At 35.2% G+C, this 26,375-nt stretch overlaps 1 protein-coding gene across 2 annotated transcripts in view; it reads left to right on the top strand.

Moving 5' to 3' along the window:
* LOC121737007 (transcription factor HNF-4 homolog) overlaps positions 1-26,375 on the top strand; it is a 74,235-nt gene that overhangs the window by 7,353 nt on the left and 40,507 nt on the right. The window contains exon 1 of one of the 2 annotated variants that reach the window (XM_042128515.1): positions 19,148-19,263. The exons of the other annotated variant lie outside the window; for it this stretch is intronic. Coding sequence (XP_041984449.1) covers positions 19,245-19,263 — 19 coding nt within the window. The 5' untranslated portion in view covers positions 19,148-19,244. Of the gene's footprint in view, positions 1-19,147; positions 19,264-26,375 lie in introns of those variants that run through there. 2 annotated transcript variants of the gene reach the window in all.

Raw genomic sequence — 26,375 nt, 5'->3', positions numbered from 1 at the left:
ATAATTATTTAAGGGGGGCTCCCATATAACAAACGTTATTTTTGGGCCTTTTTTGCTGATATCAATAATGGCAACCGGTAGGCACGTTGATATTTTCGCAAAGGCCTTGATTATATTATGTTAACTTCAATAATTAGGTAAGTAATAATAATAATAAAAAAATATTTAAAAGGGGCTCCCATACAAAAACACAATTTTAGGTCTAATTTTGTTCTATAACGGTACGGAACCCTCCATGTCCGACTCACACTTGGCCGACTATTTTGTTAATAATATGCTTACATGTTTTGTCAATCGTAGTGATTTATTTGGGCAGAAATATCGTATTGATTTGCTTACAAGGATTTGGTGATCATTTACTATATTTGGTGATCATTTACTATATTTAGTGATCATTTACTATATTTGGTGTTCGATTACAATTTGAAGTGTTGTCATGTCTAAAATAGCTGGTAGTATTGCAATTTTAGACTTTATTTTTTTGGTGTTAAATAACTTTTTTTGGTAAACAAGTTTAGGGTATCAGTGCATTTTTTGGTGGTCATTATATTTGTTCCCATTTATAAATAGGGCATATAGGCCGTGGTCTAGGGGCGGCATGGGCAGCGTCCTAGAGCGTCGGCAGATTTCGTACATGGGGCGGCGGAAATAAAGTGGCCTGCACCAGCGTTGCCAGACGTCCCGATTTTGGCGGGACGACTCGATTTTTTCATCAAAATTAAATGTCCCGCGCGGGACAGGCTCGGTCCCGCTTTTCGGGACCTCGGGAATGAAGATAAAAGTGTGGGAGGTATAGGGGTGGATTTCTTTTGGCTACTTTAACTATCTATTGTCACGTGAACGTTATTAAAAGATAAAGATTAAAAAAAGTTTTGATTTTATACCTTTTTTACTTTGTCCTTGCTTGCTTTTGACTGAAGAATCCCGCTTTTTCACTCAAAAAGTTCCAAAGTCCCGACTTGGCACAAAAAAAATCTGACAACGCTGGCACAGTATAGCAATATTAGCATATTGCTATACTGTGACGCTGGCCTGCACTCATAAAAAATATAAATTCGGCACTGTCACTCCCTCACTGTAAATGTACCAGCGCTGAAGAGTTTTTGTTAATTTCGTATGGTTTTTATTAATTCTGATGAGGAAGTTCTTTCACAGTGGACTAAAGTAAATTTAGACACCCTAAAGTATTATCACGTCCTTGTTTTAGGGGTTCCGTACCCGAAGGGTTAAAATGGAATCCTATTACTAAGACTTCGATGTCTGTCCGTCTGTCTCCAGGCTGTAACCAAGAACTGCTATAGCTAGACTTCTGAAATTTTAACAGATTGTGTATATCTGTTGCCGCTATAGCAACAAATACTGAAAATAAAATAAAATAAATATCTAAAGGGCGCTCCCAAGTCCATAAACAAACCTGATTTTTTTTGGCCTTTTTTGCATTACTTATATCAATAATGGCAACAGGTAGGTGGTTAAGTACTTGAATTTTTTATAATGTCCTTTATTATATTATGTGTTATGTGTACTTTAATGTTTAAATATATTATTAAAATAAAATAAAATTTTAAGGGGGGCTACACTATTTTTGGCCTATTTTTCCTCTATAACGGTACGGAACCCTTCGTGCGCGAGTCCGACTCGCACTTGGCCGATTATTATTTACATTCTGTATGTAACAGAAGTCCAAGTCAATCTCTCATTTAGCGAAGTCCTGAGAGATTGACTTGGACTTTGGCACATAGTTATCAAATGATTCGCAAACGTATACCTATCTTTAAATTATCTTTGCAGTGCCTAATCGAAAAAATATAAGTAATCTAGTTCTATTTAATTATTAATCTAATGGATTTTATTAATGACAAAAACTAGATTTTTTACCTCGTTGTCAATTCCATACAATTTCATTCTCTTTGGCAGAGACAAGACAGCTTGAATAGTAAATATGCGTATACACCGTATAGTGATGGGTAATTTTCCGAAAAATTTCAAAGCTCGGAAATTTTTCCATTTATTTTTCTGAAAAATTGAAAAATTGGAAAAATAATGGAAAAATATTTTTTTATTGAAATTATTAGCTTAAATGAAATAGTTAATAGTAAAAATGAAATGGAATATCAAATATGGTTCATATTAACTTGAAATTCAAAGGCTTGAATGACTTTAGGTATTGTTTAAAAAACAATATCTTTTTTTAGCCATATCTCCTTTATTTTTTATTTTTAACGACAATGGTAAGGACCAAAGCTATCACAAATTTGATATTCTACAACTTTAGTCCTTATAATTTTCATTGTAAGATCAGTAGTTACGGAAATAACTGCAAAAAACAAGTCAAAGTATAATTTCGCCTGTATCTCAATAATTAAATCAAATTTAGTGCAAATAATTGAAGAAACAAAGTTGTAGATGATAATTGATAGATTATTAAACCTACGATCTTATGATTCTTTCTACGCCTATGGTAAATGTACCAGGAGTCCGGGACCCAAGCGACTGAATAAAACTGGATATTTCTGATCATGGATTAGACCGCATCAGAAGAGCTGCAGGTGCGTTGCCGACCTTTTAAGAGGCAATAGGGTAATAGGGGAGGGTAGGGATGGGAAGGGAAGGGAAATAGGGTAGGGGATTGGGCCTCCGGTAAACTCACTCACTCGGTGAAACACAGCGCAAGCGCTATTTCACGCCGGTTTTTCTGTGAGAACGTGGTTTTTCTCCGGTCGAGCCGGCCGGATTATATTAAATTAAATATTTAATTACGTTAATATCCCATATAAAAATACATTTTTTTGCCTAATTTTGTTCATAAACGGTACGGAACCCTCCGTGCGCGAGTCTGACTCGTATTGGCCAATTATTTACGGAACCCTAAAATGATTTCTTGTAAATTATGCAAGGACAATAATTATTGTAGTAGAATGTGCGGATATCGCAATACTGAAAGTTTCTGTTATCTGTAAAAATTGAAGCTCATTCTCGCGAAAAAAATTTCGAACTTCCAGAGTTATATAATGAAGAAGGCACCACTCAGATTTATAAGGCTTAGGCCAAACCTACGCGACCACGCGACTGCGAAGCGGGAGCGTCAATACAAAACAAACATATTTTTGAATTTGAATCAAAGTTGTAGAGAATTAAATTAGCAACATTCTTATCATTTTCGTAAAAAAAATGAAAAATAATGAAGATGTGGTCAAAAATAGGCACCTTCAAACCTATATGGCGGCTAACGCACCCGTCGGATTTGGTAGAGTTTTTGAATTTAAGAGGGCGACTAACCCCAAAAATCAAACATCGTCCTTCTCTCTTCACACTCACGCGTGACGGACTTTTTCACACGGTGAAAAAGAACGACGCGGATTCATCGCCAAATTAGTTTTTCTCAATAACTCGTTAAATATACAGCACTAGATGATTTTGGCGCAACTCCGTTGCGCCAAAACTCGTTTATCGCGCTGGAACCATACATTTTTCAGAGACAAAAACTATCCTATGTCCTTTCTCGGGACTCAAAGTATCTCCATGCCGAATTTCAGCAAAATCGGTTCAGAGGTTTGAGCGTGAAGAGGTAACAGACAGACAGACAGACAGACAGACACACTTTCGCATTTATAATATTAGTATGGAAGTATGGATTTTAAAAATCCGCTCGGTCGATCTCTCAATGATAGAATTTTATACAATGTGTTAAAATATTAACTTAGTTCAATGCACGGTTATGGCAATAAATGAAAAATTCGTGAAAATTAGATGCATCTTTGTGATTTTTTTCTATCGAGAAAATTTTAAGATATCGTGTTTTTGCTCAGATCGAATTCTCGGAAATATAATGTAGTATCTAATTTTAGAAAATGAAACAATTCGGGGCTTATTTTCAAGCATAAAAATAAATTATAAAATCGACACTTCAGGGTTAGTTTATGACCTTTTCTAACACTAGCGCAAAAAAAAACTTTCTATAATTATTAAAATCAGAAAAAATCTTACGCGACTTTAGCTAAACCGGTGATGAACGCTATAATCTTAGCGGTCTAGACGAGCAATTTTATTGCGCCTTATCACGTATTGCGTAATATTATTGAACGTCTAGGGTTGATATTGAAGGGATCACCTTCAATCTAATAATTGTCAAATAAACTGTTTAATAAAATTGAAGCGTAATATTGCACAATATAATTGATCGTCTAAGTACCGGCTTATGAAACAAATCATAGAAGTTTCCAAGAAAAATAATAAATAAAAGTCTTAAAATGTTATCCCGCAGTTATCTTGTTTTATTTTCTAATCTTGGTTGACATTTCAACTTGGAAAAATATTTGAAAAATTGGAAAAATATAATGGAAATTTTTCTTTTTTCTTTTCTTTTCTTTCGGAAATTTTTCCATTACCCATCTGTAACCGTACCTAAATATTGTTACGGTACACGGTATACGGACATGTGGTGCTATCTAGCGGCAAACCAGCGAAACTGATCAGGGGACACACTACACATAAATCCCCTACTTACTCGAAATTAGATGGCGCCAGGTGGTACATGCTCGAGCCTCCTAGAAGGTTCCCATACTTGTTTACTTGTTTACGTGAATCGGAAACTTTCTGGAATTCGTCTCGCCATATAAAAAGCCGCAGGTAGACGGCCCGGCGATTCAGTTCGGTTCGAGCGATCATCAAAGCGACTTCAGAGTGACAACAAGTGAGTGAACCAGTGAGTGAGCCAGTGAAACCTGCGACTTGGCTACGACCTAGGACAGTGATAGTGCTTAGTGATTGGACCTAGTGATTAGTGTTTGGACTTAGTGCTAAGTGTTGTGACCTAGTGTGTGCTTGTGTGACCTAGACTTAGTGAATAAAGTCTTCAAGAGAGTCAGCAGGTCTTTCTCTCCAAATCCTTCGAACCCTAGCACGTAACAATAAAATTTAATTATTAGCACAATAGACATAACGACCAGTAGTTCGACTGCTATGAGACGGACAGGTTTCAATATCTGTCAAATTCGTCGGGTTTCACTAGGATTATGAACGGAATGTGCCTCGCGCTGGCTGATATAATTTATTTTTAAATATTTAAAATAAAGATTTCAAAATAGGATTCTGACAATTTTAATCGCATGTGCCAAAACACAAACAACAATACGACCAAAGAGGAACACGTCCAGCGAATATGTCATAGTTTTAAATTCGTAGGTTGAATTTAACAACCCTAGCGACGATTTTCGTCTTAATACGTCAAATTTAAAAAATTCAACATCAGTTCTAAGTCGGCATACTCTATCATTCTGTCTACTCTGTTATTAGTAAGTAAGAAGATAATTTGTTTTGCTTCAGAACTTAATTAACTGAATTATTGACACAAGATTATTTATTAATGGGATACCGGATGTAAACAAAGATAGAAATCTGCTGCAAGGTCTACCGATAACTCCATGACCTCACGAGACGATAACCTGCAATAGAGTGGAAAACTATATAACTGTTTATATATCCAAGAAACTATGAATATCAGAGTTTTGTCATAGTAAAAGGAGGGGTTTTGTTGCTGTCCACTGTTGAAGACGAAATACAGAAATGCAACAGGCGATCACGGCACGTTACGGCGCTGTCGCAACTCGCAAGATGCAAATTAACTCTGCCGATGCCGCGGCGGTGTATTTAAATTCGACTCTACTTATTACGTTCGTAGTTCGTACATTCGTATACGAGATTATTTTTCCGACTCAAATATCGACCAATAGAATTGCACCATTCGACGTCACGTGGTACAACCTACATGGTATTATACTGATAATTTTTTGAAAATTTTCTCTGGTAGTTGCTATATATAAAAAACAAATTCTAATTCTATTGGCCGACATTTGGGACGGAAAAATAATCCCCCGAATACCACACGAGCTTCAAAATTATCTGGCTCTTGTGGTATTATATGTGACAATCTTGAATATTTATATAAATTGGATTGTATTTTCACGAATTCACTTGCGTACGGAGTTTTTAAGAATATAAACCAAGTAGTACGGGAGCCCTACAACAAAATTTTTTTGATTATTATCAAGCTAATTTTTGGTGAGTAGCTTCATTTTGATCTCGAAAGTGGTAGCTAACAGAGATAGAAAGGATTTCATGCTTTGCTTTGATGGTCCTAAAATGTGGATTGTTCTATTTGTAGGACAATGTTACTCTTAAATTATATAATATGGGTAACTAATAACCTATCAATGCAATATACAAAAAAAATCAGCTGGTTAGGGTTCTGTTTTAGGGCTCCGTAGTCAGCCAAGTTTCGTTAATTACTTACAGAACCCTAAAACGGAACCCTAATCAACAGATTTTTTGTATATTGGTAGGTTAATAGCTAAATAATTTATGAGAAACTTTCAGGAAGTGACACTCATGAAACCACACTGTAGCTTAACAAAATTTATGTAATTGGTGAATTACACTTTCAGAAACGTTTCCAGAAACTTTCTGTATGAATGAAACGTACAAAATTATACTGGACAGAATGCATGTTAAATACAACGTGACCTTTCACCCTCATTGTTGGCAACAGGAGACGATATACAAACTTATTAGCATCACGAATGGTAATTACGCAATATTCATTATTTTACGTCTACTGAGTACCAGTTTTAAATATATTATTACTTCTTATACTTATACTTATAAATACTAAGGTTCGAGACACAATAATAGCGTCAGTTCAAAAATTCAACAAAAACAAGGCCAATGAAAGACTGAGCACGAGTCACTTAGGTTACGGCACTACTAAATCATACGTATATGTCTCTGAACATCTTGCTCCATATTACAAGGCTCTCCATGCTCGGACTCGTCAAATAGCTAAAGAAAAGGGAATTAAATACGTCTGGATAAGGAACGGTCGCATATACGTGAGAAGAGACGATCAATCTCCTGCTAAACATATAAAGTGTTACGACTCCTTGAACAATATTTAAATATTCAATTTTTTTATAAGCCACCTATCTCGGACATACATGTTATTTATCTGTCATCATCATGGTCAACATTTACTACCAAAATTTCCGAGGAATGAAGTCAAAACTCAGCGATATTAGACTAGCGACTCTACAATGCAATTACGAACTAATAGCTGCAACTGAAACCTGGCTTGACCAGACAATTCTCGACAGCGAACTTTTTTCTAACAAATATAATATATATAGAAGAGATCGCCACTCGACGGACTCGTGATCGAAGGCTGGGGGAGGTGTCTTGCTCGCCGTTTCCAAAGATCTTGAATTTTATCGTGTTGAACACTACGAATGTGGTTTCGAAGACTTATGGATTAATGTTGAGATAGGAAAAAGTATTTATTGATCTGTATACTCTACCTGCCTCCTCCTATATCTCCTAATGCTCTGAACACTTTATTAGATAACGATACCAGACGGTAATGACACTAACTATTTATCTCCGATTAACTATAACAACACCCTTGGCTTTTCACTGGTTGACTTCATGTCTCTAAACAATCTTACACAGTTTAATTGCAAACCTAACCAGAATGGTCGCATAGATCTTGTCCTAACTAATTTCCCTCACATCAAGGTAAGTAACTCTACTGAGTTACTTAGTAAGCTAGATCCTCACCATCCTTCATTAGATATCGAACTCCCTGTTGAACCTGAATATCAGTTATTGAATAAGAAATTATTCGCCACACACAACTTTAGAAAGGGTGACTATAACGAAGTCAATCACAAGCTGCGTTTAATAGACTGGCGTCGTGAACTAGAGAATTGCGCACACGTCAACGAAATGGTGAATACATTTTATACAATCATCAATAACATAATCGATACTTGTATACCAAAGACTCGACCTAAAAACAACAACTATCCGGTTTGGTTTACAAAAAATCTTATTAAGCTAATCTCAGAAAAAGAAAAAATTAGGAAACGGCTAAAAATTCATAAAGATCCAAGAGATAGACTTGAGCTTAAGCTATCAAAATATAGAGTGGACTCGTTGCTTAAATCATGTTACTCAAAGTATGTATCAGAAACTGAAAATTCTGGTCCTATATGAAAGAAAAACGCGCTTCCATATCCTCTTTACCCTCCGAGATGGTACTTAACAATTCTGTGGCCAAATCTGGAAGTGATATTTGTAACCTCTTTGCCAAGCAATTCTCCACTTTGTATTCCCCGATTTCGTCTAATACTATCTCACAACCGACTGACGTGCAAACATCGGCACAGAGCTCCCTTTCTGTGATACAAATAACAGAAGCTGATATTTCCTAGGCGCTTAAATCACTTGATCCTAGTAAGGGTGCTGGACCAGATGGGATACCATCAATCTTAATAAAAAAAATCATATAAAAATTTAACTCCACCATTAAAAATTATATTTAACAAGTCATTACAAACATCGTATTTTCCTGACGCTTGGAAGTCTGCAAACATACTTCATATATATAAAAAGGGTTCAAAAAATAATGTCAGCAATTACCGACCTATATCAATACTGAGCACATTCTCTAAGGTATTCGAAAGCCTCATCTGTCCAGTACTAACCCACCACGCCAAATTCATAATATCCAAGGATCAGCATGGTTTCTGTCGCGGTCGCTCCACGGTCACAAATCTTCTGAATTATATCGATGACGTATCTAAGTTTCTGGACAATCAAAACCAAGTAGACGCAGTATACACAGACTTTAGCAGTGCATTTGATAAAGTTGATCACAAAATACTAATTTCCCCTGCTCTCGTGGTTCCGGTCGTACCTCATGGATAGAATTCAGGTTGTTATAGTCAACGGCTATCGTTCAGACCCGTATGTCGCCTCTTCTGGTGTCCCTCAGGGTTCCCATCTCGGCCCAATCCTGTTTTCGTTATTTATAAATGATATAACCCTCAGAATCATCTTTAGTAAATGCTCTCTGTTTGCGGACGATCTAAAAATATATAGGGTAATCAAATCACCTGAGGACCGTGATTTGCTCCAAAGAGATCTCGACTCTATCGAGGCATGGTGTAGCAACAATAAAATGTCCCTAAATGCCTTAAAATGTACTCACATAAAATTTAGCCGCAAAAGAAAACCCATAAACACCTGCTACTTTATTCAAGGACAGCAACTACAAGAGGTTAAAGTCATAAGGGATCTTGGAGTCATGCTAGATAGTAAATTATCTTTCATTGAGCATCTTGACCAAATAATAAGTAAAGCGTGGCTGTTACTAGGTTTTATTAATCGTAACACTTATTTAATGCCCTAACCCGTAGTACTTTAGAATATGCTTCTGTAGTCTGGAACCCCCACTACAAAACACACATTCAAAGAATCGAGAGGGTCCAACGTTCATTTACACGTTATCTATCATTTAAAGATAAGACGTGCCCTTACAGAGCAAGCTACGAAAATCGTCTACGCATTTTAATATCTACTCCCTTGAGTGTCGCAGGTTGGTGTCTGACCTATGCACCTTGCACAAAATAGTTAACAATAACTTTGACTCAACGAGTCTATTTGAAATTATCAACCTATACGTACCTAGATGCCTTCCCAGAAATCCCGTAAAAACTTTTTCTACCAGTCCTGCTAAAACAAACCTAGGAAAATACTCTCCCCTAAACCTACTAACAGACTCCTACAATAAACTTGCTTCGTACGATATAGATATTTTCCATGATAATCTAGATAAGTTCAAGAAAAAATTATATTTGTTAATTAAGGATAATAATATAATGATTAATGAGTAATTGACATATATTAATATTAATTTAATTTATCGTGTATTGTTTAGGTTTAAGTTATTTTTAGTTCACATTGTATTTTAATTCTTAATTCTTGACATTTCCCCTAAATGCGCGTGATAATCCTTTCATTATAATTAAATTTAAGGACATTTTAATATACATTATTATTTAATGATTTTAAGTAGTAACTAAATTCTATTGACATTTCCTTAATTTTGTTATGTTGACGTGTAAAAATAATACTTTTAACAAACTATAATTTAATTAATTGTAAATGCTATTAATGTAATTTTGTATTTAATATTAATCAATTAAAATAATGTTTTGCTATTACATATAATAGGTATTCTGATAAATGCACGGAAAACTATATTAATTGTAAATGCTGTGTACACCTGTAATTAACTTTTGTTTTAGAATAAATATACCTGTAAAGAAATGATGTATTTTGCAGCAATAAGTTGTTGGTGTATCAATTTAAATAAATAAAAATAAAAAAAAACCTTTACTGTGATGCCTACTCTCATTATTGGTACTTACGATTTACAATTGTTGAACGAAATAGAGCATCAATAAATAAATAAAAAAACAAATTGTTTATTTATTTACTTAAATTAAAATTTTGATTGTGAAACAAGCTCTGTAACATTTAAAGGTAACAAAAATTGTTAGTATGTGCTAAAAGCAAACAAAAATACGTTTTTGAAACGTATTTTTGTTTGCTTTTAAAACATACTTAAAATTTTAAAAATAACTTTTTTTTGTCCCTAATACTTTATTTTTTTCTTTCAAAACTTGATTAAGTATACGTCAAAAAAGTTGGCAACCCTACATTATACGTATCTTATTGCAGGTAGGAAGCTGTAACAACAAAATTACTCCGACGAGGATGTTACGATATTGGATATTATATTTAGGGGAATAGACACCGAAGAACATTCTGGTGATCTATAGTTGAGTTTTAGCCGAATTCGTAAGGCGCTATTACCTAGGAAAAAATATTTAATAATTTTTAGTTCATAATATTAAACTATGTTATTATTGTTTTTACATTGGAAGTCGGTTTTAATTTTTTGTTAAAAATAATAATATAGAGTTGATGACCGTGTTAGTAATGCTGAATTAAAGTAACTTTTTTTAAACTTTTGTATGACCTAATTTATGTCAATTATAAGACACATACATACATACTTTCTTTTTTTAGCAAACGGGTCACTTGATGGAAAGCAACTTCCGTCGCCCATGGACACTCGCAGCATAAGAAGAGCTGCAGGTGCGTTGCCGACCTTTTAATAGGGAATAGGGTAATAGGGGAGGGTAGGGAAGGGAATAGGGTAGGGGATTAGGCCTCCGGTTAACTCACTCACTCGGCGAAACACAACGCAAGCGCTGTTTCACGTCGGTTTTCTGTGAGAACGTGGTATTTCTCCGGTCGAGCCGGCCCATTCGTGCCGAAGCATGGCTCTCCCACGTATACGGGTTTGACGTAACGCGACCATATTACGCATAATATTATGTCTTCCATCTGTCTAGGAAATAGGAATGATGTTCTCTTAGGCCGGTATCAATAGTCAATATAGGTTCGGCTCTGTGATTGGTCCAAATTTTGACAGCCAACCAATCACAGAGCCTGAACAGTGTCTTGAGACCGAGATGCATCTTGAGTACTGACTATTGATACCGGCCTAAGAGAACATCATTCCTATTTCCTAGACAGATGGAAGACATAATATTATGCGTAATATGGTCGCGTTACGTCAAACCCGTATACGTGGGAGAGCTATTTATACCGGCCTTAGTACCTGATACCTATCATTTAAGAGCCGGAGCTTAAGTTGGTCCAACTTGACAATTTAAAGTCAAGGTTACCTAAAAGGATATTAGAGTATCTAAAGACTAAGCTTCCTTAGAAGCACTGGAGAGTGGTCTGAAGTCACACTTCTAGACCTTGACTACTACAGATATAATCACTTAATTTCACAAGCTACCAAAAGCCCTAAAACTGTTTACCTTTGTTCATCTCCTTTTACCCCTAAATTTAAGAGTCCAAGGACACAACCTTGACCTCTCATAGGTCATTGTAGAAGTTATTATGTTGTATGAATGGTTGAAAATGTCATTGATCTACCAACGAGCGCCCCGCCTGCCAGTTGGATAGAGTCCAATGTATCACAATTAGATCGATACAAAGTTAGCACTTATTTGGGGTTGGCAGTGCGGGAGATTCCTCTGTGTCACACTTCCTAGCGTCGCTGTGACCTATTATGTACATATCGTATTTATGTGTCATGCCAAAAATGTAACATGATGTTTATAAACAAATAATTAGCGAGTTTGTAGGTCAAGTTTTTTTTTGTCGTAGCAGAATGAGTAGGTACTCTTCAGATAGTCCTATACACTATGTACAGTGAGTACCCTCACTGACGGACAAAGGCCAGGCGCGCACTAGCGGCCATCGAAAGTATCACAGTATAGCAATATTCATATTGCTATACTGTGAAAGTATGGCGTGGCCTCTGGCCGCCCGCGCCGTGCGGCCATGTGCGCGTGGTCTATGGGCTATGTCGGTTTCATACTAAGGTGATTATCTCGATGGCCGTCGCGACCTGCCTGCCTAGCATACGCCAACGAGATATCTCACTCTCGAGATAATTAAAAACTACTAATGTCAAAATCTTGACATTATCTTGACAAAACTCTATAAAAATGTGTTATTTCGATGATAGATCTACGCGAGAAAAAATGTTTGTCATGCTAGGGTCAATAGAGATGAAGAGACAAACCATCAAACATCGAGAAAGCATGTAGAGTAAGTTATCTCGTTGGCGTATGCTAGGTAGGCTGGCCGCTGCGATTTGGTCGCTACTCGCTAGTGCGCGCCCGGGCAAACAGACAGACAGACTGCTGCAATCGAGACTGGATCATTAATTACTTAAATGTAATTAATTTAATACTTTGACATAAGCCTCATACATTATATCTGTCAAACTCTTCATTAAATTGAAGGTAATAATTAGTGTCGCTGAGTACTGCGGAGGCCGGAGAGATGCTTTCGCATTTATAATATTAGTAATGGAGTACATGTGGACCATGGATAATATTATAGAGTGACATAATATAATAAAGTATGGAGCTTATGTCAAAATTGTCATATTATTAGCCCCGCGTTCCATTTGATGTTAAAAACGATCGAAACGCTCAAAATAGGAGGCATTTTGAGCGTTTTGATCGTTTTTAACATCAAATGGAACGCGGGGTATAATGAATGGTAATAACAGTAATAATCATCAATGAATAATGTTAAGTAATAGATAGCACAATAGACATAACGACCAGTAGTTCGACTGCAAAGAAACGGACAGGTTTCAATATCTGTCAAATTCGTCGGGTTTCACTAGGATTATGATTTATGACCGGATTGTGCCTCGCGCTGGCTGATATAATTCATTTTTAAATATTTAAAATAAAGACTTCAAAATTGGATTCTGACAATTTTAATCACATGTGCCAAAACACAAACAACAATACGACCAAAGAGGAACACGTCCATCGAATATGTCATAGTTTTAAATTCGTAGGTAACAAGGTAACAACCCTAGCGACGATTTTCGTCATAATACGTCAAATTTAAAAATTTCAACATCAGTTCTAAGTCGCTATACTCTATCATTCTGTCTACTCTGGTAATAGTCTCTGACTTTTTAGTACGGCCGTATGTTTTAGTTGTGTACTTATGTTATTGTTTAGGGCTTAGGCCCTTTTAAAGATAGTAAAGGGCTCTATGCCAAGCACTCAACTATTCCCGTAGGTCAGTTATCAGAGCATGTGAACGTGACATGTCACGTTGGCACCAGGCTGTCCGTTACGTAACACTGTGATAAATTAAGTGACTGTGTTTGTTGATGTTAGGGTTGGCAGAACATGGCGCCAAGTCGGGAAAGCCATTTTCTTTGACTGGTAATGAAGCCTGACGATTGTCCATATTACTAATATATCATTTGCCACCAGAGGGACGGTACCACGGAGCTCTTAGTATTAGCTCCGTGGACGGTACTATAGGGTATTTCGTGTCAAATGTCGTGTCAGACAGAAGCTGCTATTTTGTGACATAATATGACTACTGTTTGATACGACATAATTGACACGATAGACCCTACGGCTACATAGCGCCATTTGTCCCTCATTTTCAGGCCCACCAAAAATTCCCATTCATGCTAAATAAATATATAGGTAATATGAAAGAGTAAAAGGATTGGTTCAAAAAATGCACACCAAGCGTACTTTGAGCTGCTTTTCATACTCTGGTGACTGGTCACTGTATAATAATAATAATAGCTTCCACACCGGTTACGGTGACGGAAGCCGGTTTCATTGAAACCAGGCCAGCTACGCAGGAGTAATTTTATAGTGCCCAAGTGTGTGCGCAGTACACAAGACTAGGAGGTCGTGGGTTCGATTCCTGCGTTGGAAACATGTTATTTCCAAGTTTGGTAAGGACAATGCAGGCTCCTCTCCTGATTGACTGACAATTAAGATGATCCATGCGTCGGATGGGCATGTAAAAAGTCGGTCCTGCGTCTGATCTCTCGCCGGTCGTGTCGGTCTTCCGTCCCACTGGGTTATGAGAGTAAAGGAATAGAGAGTGCTCTTGTGTACTGCGCACACACTTGGGCAAATTACTCCTGCGTAGCTGGTCTGGTTTCAATGAAACCGGCCACCGTCACCGAAACCGGTGTGGGAGCTATTTGGGTCACTGTATGACAATAACTGAAGCCTCATTTCAGGCCATCAGCCTGATCAGGCTAATGCTGTAGCAGTATAAAATATGGATTATGGACATAACAAAGATTTTTAGCAAACATGAAAGATTTTACTCAGTCTATGATGAAAGTAAACATTTTAATTTTTAAGTTAGCTTAAATAGTCTATTATACAAGTTTAGGGCATTATTTGAATATTTAAACAGAAATACTTCAAAAATATCATAATATATAATTTATCATCTAAAATATGTTTAATAGTATGAAACATTGTAATATGTGAAGATAGATGCGATGTTGAAAATAGATTTTATACCAAGGGCGCCGCACTATATGCTTACTTATAAACGAAGACAATATATTTGTGGATAAACAAAATAAATTATACGCAACGTCAGTGGACAGTGGCCCATATTATGCATTTATTTACGGCTAAGTAATAGGGAAGATGCGATATTTTTATTTTTGTGTTTATTTTACAGAACTGCATGTAGAATTATTAGACCACAAGTAAATGACATCGGGACCTTTATGACCCGCTTTACGAAATTCAGCAAACATGAATGAAACTTATGTAAGTATAAGTATATTAATTTTTAGATAACCTTGCAGAAGTTATAACTGTGTAGTTTCTTTTTAAATAAAATAATGGGAATGTAGAGATAAAGACAAAAATATGTTTTAGTTTTTGCACGTTTTCATACTCAATAATATTAGTAAATATATTAAGATAATTATACACAGTGACTAAGACCATCATATTATTATATTAGGCGTGGAATGCGGTGAGGGAGTTACGATAAAGATTTGTGCATAAAACTTTAATAGAGTAAATGTAATCAATTGATCATTATTTGTTATTATTATTTATTGTAAGAAACAAAGAGCTTTCCGTAATGATATTTATTTTACTTTGATATAAAACTGATAAATTGAGTCACTTTTTGAATTTATTATGCTTCATATTCCCATACCCCACAGTAATGCGCTTTAAACCAGCACATGTAGAAGTCTCGGGCTTTAAAATAATGTACATGAGTCATTAGTGTTTGCCATGGGTATTTTGTCCATAGTAAAGGTCCCAATGTCCTTTAAAAAATTTAAACACTGGATGGAAACTCGTGCCGCTCGGGCCCTTGCCCAATTGCCCATACAAAAGTGAAAAAAAATTTGGTCTTTCAGCGCTGCTACTTTCACAACGAACTCTCTACAAGGAAAACGTACACACCCTAAAGTATTATCACTTATTTTTGTTACAGACTGTAGATCTACATTAAATCAATAATGTATTTAAGTTATTTAATTGGATAAGGGTTAATGTTGTACTTAGGTATTTATTAAAATTGCTTCGAAAATTAGTCATTATTTTGTCGTAAAAAGGAAATGACAAAAATGTTATTGTGGGATATCCATAAGAGATAGACATAATATACCATCGCGGAGTTTTCTGTAGACCTTTTCAATGTGTACAATACTTAGTACATTATTTTGATAAATTTCGTAGAGTTTCAGCCTGCGTTTTCAATGTAAGCGGAAAAAATGTAATTAATAATTATTTACGACATCACATTGGAAACCCCAACAATAACAATATTTCTCCACTATTTAATAAATTTTATTACTTATACCCTCCTTGTAAGTATATAGTATTCGTTGATTATAGTTTATACGGTATACCTATAACCCTCCTCTTGAATCACTCCTTCTAGTTGAGATACGGATAGGGGGGCCCACAGGCAGCATCAAGTAGTCTTAATACGTCACTGGGTTCCGTACCTCAGTCGAGCAAAATTTATAGGCTGATAATTATTGTGTTTTTTTGTATGGGAGCCCCCCTTAATTATTTCATATTTTTATATTTTATTATTGATTATTAAAGTACAAATATAACTGAGTATTTTGTCAATATTTCAAGTGCCTATGTGTTGCAGAATGCAGTTATTGATATCGAGCAAAAAATAGCAAAAAAATCACGTTTGTTGTATTATGTATGGGAGCCCCTGCGAGCCCCCGTTAAATATTAATTTTATTTTGACCGACTTCCAATTTTTTTTGTATGTTCAACGATTACTCAGCCGTTTGTGGTCCGATTTTCAAAATTCTTTTTGTGTTGTATAGGGTTTAACTCGAATTTGGTACCATGTTCACAAAAGTGGTGATCTGATGATGGGATCCTTGAGGAATCGAGGGGACTCCTTGAAATTTCTATGGAAATATATAGTGATTTAATTTTTTTCTGAAGTAATCGAGGCACATGCTACAAAAAGTAAGACTTCATATCAGGTTATACCTTGGATCCGAAGATACCCAACAGAACTTTTGAATCCTTATAGATATAATATGTTCGGGGATTTTTGCGTTGTTTAAACCACTGAAAGCATAAGCCAATATATCAATTTGATTAATCATAATCATCACAATTATAATTTTACCATGGGTCATCACATTATGACCCAATTACTGGTACTTTTCGTGATATTTTGCATCGAAGCTGTTGTTTTTGATGATTGTTTCGCTGTTTGTGGACCGATTTTTAAAATTCTTGTGTTGTTGTATAGGATATAATCTAAATTTTGTATAACAATTACGAAAGTGGTGATATGATGGGATCTATGAGCAGTCGAGGTAAATCCTTGAAATTTATTAAAACACACATAGTGATTAAGAAGTTATTTCTAGTAACTTGAACATATGTTACAAATAAGTGAAATTTCATACGAAGGTGTCCCTGGACCCAGATACACTGAACAGAACTCCTGAACCTTTAAAGATAAAAGTTTGGAAATTGCAGCATCGCTTAGATAACTGCAAGCATTTACCACAATTTCGCTTACAGTGTTCATAATGTGAATATTTATCATACATAGTGGTTATTTACGCATAAAGCCTTATCTTGTAGATATAACTAAAAAGAGTGAAATTATTATTTTTAACAAAAAATTAAAACCAACTTCCAAGGTTAACAATAATAATATGAACTAAAAAGTATTAAATAACTCTTACTCCTTAATATTGCCTTTTTCAGAATTCGTCTAAATCTCAATTATTTCTGTACATACTACAGTCTCATTATTTTGAAGTCGGTACAAGCTAATTTAATTGAGAGTTCATTCAATGTCAGAATCTGGAACTTTTGGGACTGGTACCGACTTCAAAGCTACTTCAATGTAATGAAGACTGTAGTAGGTATATACTTACAGAAATAGTTGAGATTTAGACGAATTCTGAAAAAGGCAATATTAAGGAGTAAGAGTAAGAGTTATTATATTAAATAGGTACTTTTTAGTTCATATTATTATTGTTCTTACCTATGGAAGTCGGTTTTAATTTTTTGCAAAAATTTGCCTATGATCCTTCACGTGGTCTACTATCTGTGCCAAATAACATAAAATTGCTGCAGTAATTCGTGAGACAAGCCCTTTCAAATAATTTCCCCCCTTTTCCACAGTTTTCTCTGTTTCTTCGCTCCTATTAATCTTAGCGTGATAAAATATAGCCTGTAGCCTTCCTTGATAAATGGGCTATCTAACACTGAGAATTTTTCTAATCGGACCAGTAGTTCCTGAAATTAGCGCGTTCAAACAAACAAAAAAACTCAGCTATTTTATAATACCTACTTACTAGACATTCCGCGCGGCTTCGCCCGCGTAAATTAGATAAATCACAGACAAATTAGTCCACAAAAAATAGCCCATGATACTTCACGTGGTCTACTTATTATCTGTGCCAAATAACCGAAAAATTGCTCCAGTAGTTCGTGAGATAAGCCCTTTCAAATAGTTTCCCCCGTTTTTTCCGCATTTTCCTCTATTTCTTCGCTCCTATTAGTCTTAGCGTGATAAAATATAGCCTATATCCTTTCTTGATAAATGGGCTATCTAACACTGAAAGAATTTTTCAAACTTGATGGCGTCCATTTTTAACTTTGACCAAAGATTTGACATTTTGCATTGTAGTTAAAGTTAAGTATAGTTAAAGTTAGTTGGTACAACCCAACCTAAGTGATATTTCCGGTGTCGTTATTATTATGTACCTAGTACCTACTACTTGTTAACCTTAAAAGCGATAGATACACCGGCTTGTCGGCAAACAACACTCCAACGCGACGTCTCCAAACAACACAATTAAATAATATAGGTACTTAGGTGCCTAATACTATATAATATCGAATACGTGACAAAAAAGCAATATTTTATGTTGAAACAATATGGTAGCTTCAGCTACAATAGTAACTATAATAGTTACTATTACTTATTCTGATTTTTCGATAGTTACTTAAAACCTCCATCAAATTGGTTACTTTTAATAGTTAATAGTGTGCGAAATGCGAAACCGTTATAGGAAACGTTTAAAAAATAATAAGCTGGGCAACAAGCAGGCGAATCGCCTAGTAGGAAGTGATCACCTCCGACCATTGAAATTCGAAGCACCATTTTGTTCAACAGCCTGAAGAGTCGACTGTTAATTATTATTTTAATGTGAGTTTAAAAATTTTGATGTCTATAATTTTATATAACATGTGAGCTCTGCAGTGACATCTAGCGTGACGAGCTGGAAATAAATAACGGCAACAGATGGCGCTACAACACTGTTATCAATTGTCATTTTGACAGATCATATGTGGATAAAGTTGAAAACTGTCAATTTTATAGTCATCGTATATCAAGGTTTATTCGTTTCTCGTGCTTATTTTCATATTTTCAATGTTTGAAATCCAAGTTTAGTAATTGAAAGTGATATCAAAACACGCAAGAATAACATGGGGCTATGTGACGAAGGTAAGTGCAGTAATTTTAAGATTTTACAGCATATAGAAGAGACTCGAGTTATGTTAACTCGCAATAAACAAGTCAATTAACTAAACTTGATTCGAGAATAATAGATTTCCCACTTTATGAATCTATGAGAGGCAGATATATACGCATTCTCCTCTGTGGCACGTTGATAAGAGTTTGCTGGTTGACACGAGAAGGATGTTTGATGAATATCTTCAAACTGGCAAATATTTGACTAAACAATTTACACAGCGCATAAGTACCCATGTACGTCTTTCCTCTAGGTCGCAGAATTTCTATTAAAAACAGGTTTGATCTCCACTTGATACCTTTATTTGTGGTTTAGGAGTTATAATGCACGATTTTTTTTTATTTTATATATATGTATATATTCCTAGTTTTACAAGCTAATAAATATGTATTTAATTACATATTCATGGACTAGAAAACAAGCACTTTTTCTATCTTCATATGTATACATATATTTAACATTGTTAAATCATGAAAGTGCTTTGAGAAATAAACATAATCAGAGGAAATATTTCAGGCTTAATAAAATATGACAATATACAATTTTGCTTCTAGGAAAATATAATTAATTGTATGAATTAGAGAAAACATTACACATTGTTCAATATATATTCAACATACAATGGCCCGAAGAGTCATTTGTAATGATTAAAATGCAGCTGGCCAGCTTCCTTACTTGTTATCTCAATAGGCAAGTGATCTAATTTCTTTGAACTCATATACAACTATAACAACATACTTTTGGGGTTAATATTAATAATAATAACTCCCACGCCGGTTTCGGTGACGGTGGCAAGTTTCATTGCGACCAGGCCAGGAGTAATTTCATAGTGCCCAGGTGTGTGCATAGTACACAAGAGCACACTCTATTCCTTTTACTCTCATAACCCACCAACACGACTGGCCAGAGATCAGGTGCAAGACCGACTTTTTACATGCCCATCCAACGCATGGATTATCCTACTTGTCAGACAATCAGGTGATCAGCCTGCATTATCCTAATACTAAATGTCTTGGAAATAACATGTTTCCAATGCGCGAATCAAACCCACAATCTCCGAGTCAAAAGCCACGCTCTAAACCACTGGACCATGGAGGCGTCCAAATTTAATATTGTTGTAACATTCAAGCTAAGCAAACATTTGGGAAAATAATTTGTGGGAATTGTGCGTACCGAGGAACGTAAAATTTGGCATAGATAAAGTTGTTGCTTGGAAGAACTGTAATAAGCTACAATTAATATTAATTAAAAGTAATACTAATTAACTGTACCTACTTAAAAATATTAAATAACATGACACTGTTGTCTCATTTTTATACGTAAATACATGCTCATAATCATAAACATGTAGTTGTTTTAACACCTCCATCATGGGTATCGCAGACACTATATATTTTCAATTATTATGCGGCAGCCGGCTGCCACTTGGGGATTGATGGGTTAAGACATTTAATAAAAAGACTCAAAGTAGCCATTTTAGATTTTTAAGATTTTAAAATGTATACCTGCTTGGTTACAGAAGAAAAGATTTGGAACAAAATAGAAGGTCATACAAGATGTTGTGTACGATATATAAAGTTTTTGTTACTAGTTTTTCTATTGTACAAAAACAAAATAAATTACATTATAATAAAAATGATTATGCCACTGAATTATTAATAATGGATATAAGTACTAAACAATGCATGGAAGTATTTTGCATCAAAAACATTTTGGTTCATCATGATCATTGCAAAAATCAATTCTAGCATCCCATAACGTGTCTTGTATAAAGAGTTATTAATTTGCCCCCCCATTGCCATATTTTTAAACTATTAAGATCCGGCTCGACGCGAAAATACTATGTCATTCATTGCCTGAGATAGTCCACTTGTATACCGGTTTATTTATACAAAATCCATATCCATACTAATACTTACACTAAAATGCGAAAGTGTGTCTGTCTGTCAGTCTGTTACCGATTTTGCTGATATTTGGTATCAAGATACTTTGAGTCCTGGAAAAGGACATGGGATACTTTTTATCCCGGAAAAATGTACGGTTCCCGCGCGATAAATAAATTGTGGCACACCGCAAACGGAGTTGCCGCCATATAGTATTAAAGTATTATAATTATAAAGTTATGTCGTGTCACGTCCACGTGACGCCATTTAGTATTATTATAAAGTTAGTAAAACAAAATTTTTGTTTATTAGCTAGTAACAAGCGTCCTTTCTGAAGGCTGTATAATCATTAATCATGCATGTTGTAAAGAATATACTGTACTGTTGTATATAATATTAAGTTACAAAATTGTAAACTTTATTTTAAAAGAATAATTTTTCTCTCACTTTTTTGGTAAAAAGTGGAACCCGTGCGAGTTTCTTACGCCGGTTCTTCTCGCCGGGGTAGTTCCCGAACCGGTGGTAGGCATCAGGTAGACATTCTGAAAAAATTTGATTCAAATTTACTCAGAAATAAAACATTTTTTATTTTATTTATTTAAACTATTCACCTATATCGAGTTTATGTTGCTAAAACACATATGCTAAAACTTTAGTTATAACTAGATAACGCCTGCATCTCACTACCCAGAAAAATCGGTTCAGTGGTTTGGGCGAAAAGAGGTAACTAAAGAGCTAGCCACACTTTCGCATTTCTAATAATACTATGGATATCTTCTTAATCCAAAAGAGTAAAGGCCGGCAACGCACCTGCAGCTCTTCTGATGTTGCGAGTGTCCATGGGCAACGGTAGTTGCTTTTCATCAGGCGACCCGTTTGCTCGTTTGCCCCCTTATTTCATTAAAAAAAATGGTAAGATCTTTTGAAGACGGGTAGTACGGGTGCCCTAAACCATTTTTTTTTAATACTATCAAGCTAATTTTTTTGTGAATAACTTCATATTGATAAGAAGAACAACATTAATCTCGAAAGTGGTAGCTAACAGAGATAGAGAGGTTTTCATACTTTGAATTGATAGTCCTAAAATATGTACTGTTTTATTTGTAGGACAATGTTACTCTTAAATTCTATGACTATTATAATATATATATATACCCTCTTGGCTCTTACTAATAAACGCTGTATAAGCTTTGAATAGTTATACAGTGTTTTGTCTTCTTCAATCCAATTAAATATGTCACTTGTGTAACAGGAACAGAACACTGTATAACTATCCAAAGCTTATACAACGTTTATTAGTAAGGGGGATCGACAATATAATATATGACTAATCTATCAATATTCAAAAAATCTGGTCGTTAGGGTTCCGTTATAGGGTTCTGTAATCAGCAAAACTTGGTTGACTACTGAACCCTAACAACGGATCCCTAACAAGCAGATTTTTTGTATATTGATAGGTCAATAGAACTTTTATAATATAAAAGTAACATTGTCCTACAAATAGAACAATCCATATTTTAGGACCATCAATCCAAAGTATGAAATACTTCCTATTTCTGTTACCTACCACTTTCAAGATTTTTCTGAAATAAAAATGTTGTTCGTCTTATCAAAATGAAACTACATACTTACAAAAAATTAGCTTGATAGTACTAATAAAAAAATATTTGTTCTATGGCTCCCGTACTACTTTTGATAAAATTTAGAAAAAAAAACTTTAAAAATTAGAAATCTCAACATTTTTGTACCATAAACTCTTGTTTGAAGATATCAGTGGATGAAGTGGGTAACTAACAATTTGAAAACTGTAGTTTTTTGCTAATAAATGAAGCCTTAGCCCTTAATACTTTATTAAATTTAATAAGATTTAATAAAGTATTAAGTAAAGTAAAGAATCTAGATGATGAAGTGGAGAGTTACAAGGTATGTCCTAATTAGATTGGAAAAAATCTATACTTATAATATTGTAAAGCTGAAGAGTTTGTTTGTTTGTTTGTTTGAACGCGCTAATCTCAGGAACTACTGGTCTGATTTGAAAAATTCTTTCAGTGTTAGATAACGTGGTCTATTCTTCATGTTTGCCAAATTACATAAAAATTGCTCCAGTAGTTCTTAAGAATCTTAAGATAATAAGCAATTTCATATAATTTCCCCCGTTTTTTCCACATTTTCCTCTATTTCTTCGCTCCTATTAGTCGTAGAATAATAAAATATAACCTATGGCCTTCCTCGATAAATAGGCTATCTAACACTAAAAGAATTTTCAAATCGGACCAGTAGTTCCTGAGATTAGCGCGTTCAAATAAGCCCTTTCAAATAATTTCCCCCCGTTTTCTCCACATTTTCCTCTATTTCTTCATTTCTATTAGTCTTAGCGTGATAAAATATAGCCTATAGCCTTCCTCGATAAATGGGCTATCTAACACTGAAAGAATTTTTCAAATCGGACCAGTAGTTCCTGAGATTAGCGCGTTCAAACAAACAAACAAACTAACAATCTCTGCAGAATTATAATATTAGTGTAGATTGCTTATTATATTAAGAACTACTTGAGCAATTTTTATGTTATTTGATACACATGTAGAATAGATGACGTGAAGGGACATAGGCTATTATTTTCGGAAAAATGTAGAGTTTCCGTGAAATTCCTAAATTACGCGAGCGAAGCCGCGCGGAACTTCTAATGTTTTTTTTTTAAATGAAATAAAAGGGCAAACGAGCAAACGGGTCACCTGATGGAAAGCAACTTCCGTCGCCCATGGACACTTGCAGCATCAGAAGAGCTGCAGGTGCGTTGCCTGCCTTTTTAAGAGGGAATAGGGTAATAGGGGAGGGTAGCGATGGGAAGGGACTAGGGGGGGGTAGGAAAGGGAATAGGGTAGGGGATTGGGCCTCCGGTAAACTCACTCATTCGGCGAAACACAGCGCTAGCGCTGTTTCACTAGTCTTGTTAGTACATAATTGCTCTTATGACATTTTAAAATGCTATCCACTTCATTCACTCATGTCTTTGCTTCTTTTTTCCGTATATTCGGATTTCGGGTTATAAATAACCCCCACACCGGTTTCGGTGACGATGCACATACAAGTATTTGTGCAATCTAGGCGGCCAAAAGTCCCTTTTTTCAACTAACAATGACAGTCATAAAACCGGTTTCCCCGAAAAAATTACCTGCCTGACCACAATATTCGCTACCCCCAACCCCGCCATCGCTTACCCCGCACCCGTACCGTCAGTCGGAATTGTAACGTTGCATCAGTTGTACGTATCTATTCACGGCGCTACTCCAAACTCAGAAACTTTAAAGTGTTTTTCAAAGTGTTTGAATTTATTTTACAAATTGAAAGTGATGGATTCTGTTAGTGCAGGTAAGAAACTTACAAATTACATTATTAAAGTTAAAATAAAGTAATAAACTTGAAATATATTTGAATAATAACAGAACACCTTTTTCATACAGTGATTTTCTTAATTCTTTTCTTTACTGGGGTTTATGTTTATGTATCGGGTTAGATCGGGTTATGATTATTGATATATTTATTATATTGAGTATTTTTCTCCTAATTACCATTAAAAATATCTCCGGAAATGTCCGGATAAGTTCATTTTTTTGAGTTCGAAGATAAAATATAAAAAATGCAATTTATTGTTAGTGACTCGTTACTTAACGTACCCTTGTTTTAGGCTCACCGGGTGCATCAGGAGTGAGGGTAGTGACCCGCAAATACTTGTACGACCTTATGAAGGAAGAAAATTTGCCTAATTTTGATGCAAAATTAAACTATTTAAAAGATGAAGTTTTATCGTGTGAAGAATATAATGAAGATCAACTTGCTAAGTTAAAACGTGATTTTGCCCATTTTAAATCAGAAATGAAACAAAGGTGGGCCAAAGCTCACTATAAAGAGGACGTATTTCTCAAATACAACCGATCATGGCTGGATGGTACGTTTGAAATCCCTATTGTTGAGGCTGCACAAAAACGAACAGGTCGACCATCTAAATCGTTTGAAGAGGCAAGTGAGAGGAGTAAAAGACGAAAGACCGAAGAACTTCGTTCCGGTTTTGACAAGGAAATCATCATACATGCTGCGCAGGTAGAACTGGGGAAATCTGGTAAAAGAGATGCATCTAATGTTCTCAAAGATATCACGAGTACTCCGACACGAGCCAGTAAATACAAGAAAGCATTTTATCTCACAAAATCTTCCAAAGAGCACCATGCTTTGACACCAATGCAAGCTTTGCAAATGTTTGTAGATGCTGATTTGACACAAGGTCAATATGAAATAATAAGAAAAACGAATAGGAAGTTTTTCCCTTGTTACAGTGTCTTACAAAAAGCCAAAAAGAAATGCTATCCGCCCAAAGAAACTTGCACAGTAACTAGTGCCAGTGCCGAAGCTCAGTTACAACCTTTAATGGATGTTACCGTTAGGCGTTTATCGAAATACCTAGAAGAGGTTTTGTTAACTTTAAAGGAAGAAGAGCGGGAGTGCATTACTTTAATAAGTAAATGGGGCTGCGATGGATCCCAACAGTCAAAATATAAACAAAAACATGAAAATGACTCAAATTCAGACGCAAATCTTTTTCAAAGCTGTTTTGTGCCCCTTCAGTTAGCTTGTGGAGACAATAACAAAAAAGTATTATGGAAAAATCCAACGCCTTCTTCACCGAGATTTTGTCGACCAATAAGGTTCCGGTTTATAAAGGAAAATAATGACGTCACTGAAGAGGAAATAAGATATATTAAGAGCTCTATTAGCTCTTTAGCTCCAACCGTAGTTGATATAGGCGGAAAGAAGTTTTTTATAAAGCACACATTTATAATGACAATGGTAGATGGAAAGGTCTGCAATGCAGCCACAGGTACAAAGTCTACTAGTAAGTGCTACATTTGTGGAGCATCAACTAAAGATTTCAATGATTTAAATAATTATACGACTGAAGTAAATTTTGCAGCTCTTGAATTCGGGTTATCGGTACTTCATGCTAGAATTCGAATATACGAAAGTATTTTACACTTAGCTTACAAACTAGAAGTAAAAAAATATAAAGAAAGAAAAACGCAAGAAGAAAAAGATCAAGAAGAAAGAAAAAAGAAATATATACAAGATAGGTTTCGAACAAAAACTGGTATTTTGGTTGATATGCCTAAACAAAATTTCGGTAACACTAATGATGGTAATACAAGTAG

The sequence above is a fragment of the Aricia agestis genome, chromosome 20 (assembly GCF_905147365.1).
Source record: "Aricia agestis chromosome 20, ilAriAges1.1, whole genome shotgun sequence".
NCBI classification, from domain to species: Eukaryota; Metazoa; Arthropoda; class Insecta; order Lepidoptera; family Lycaenidae; genus Aricia; species Aricia agestis.
The sequence above is the reverse complement of the archived record's forward strand: the minus strand, read 5'-3'. Positions and strand labels throughout refer to the sequence as shown.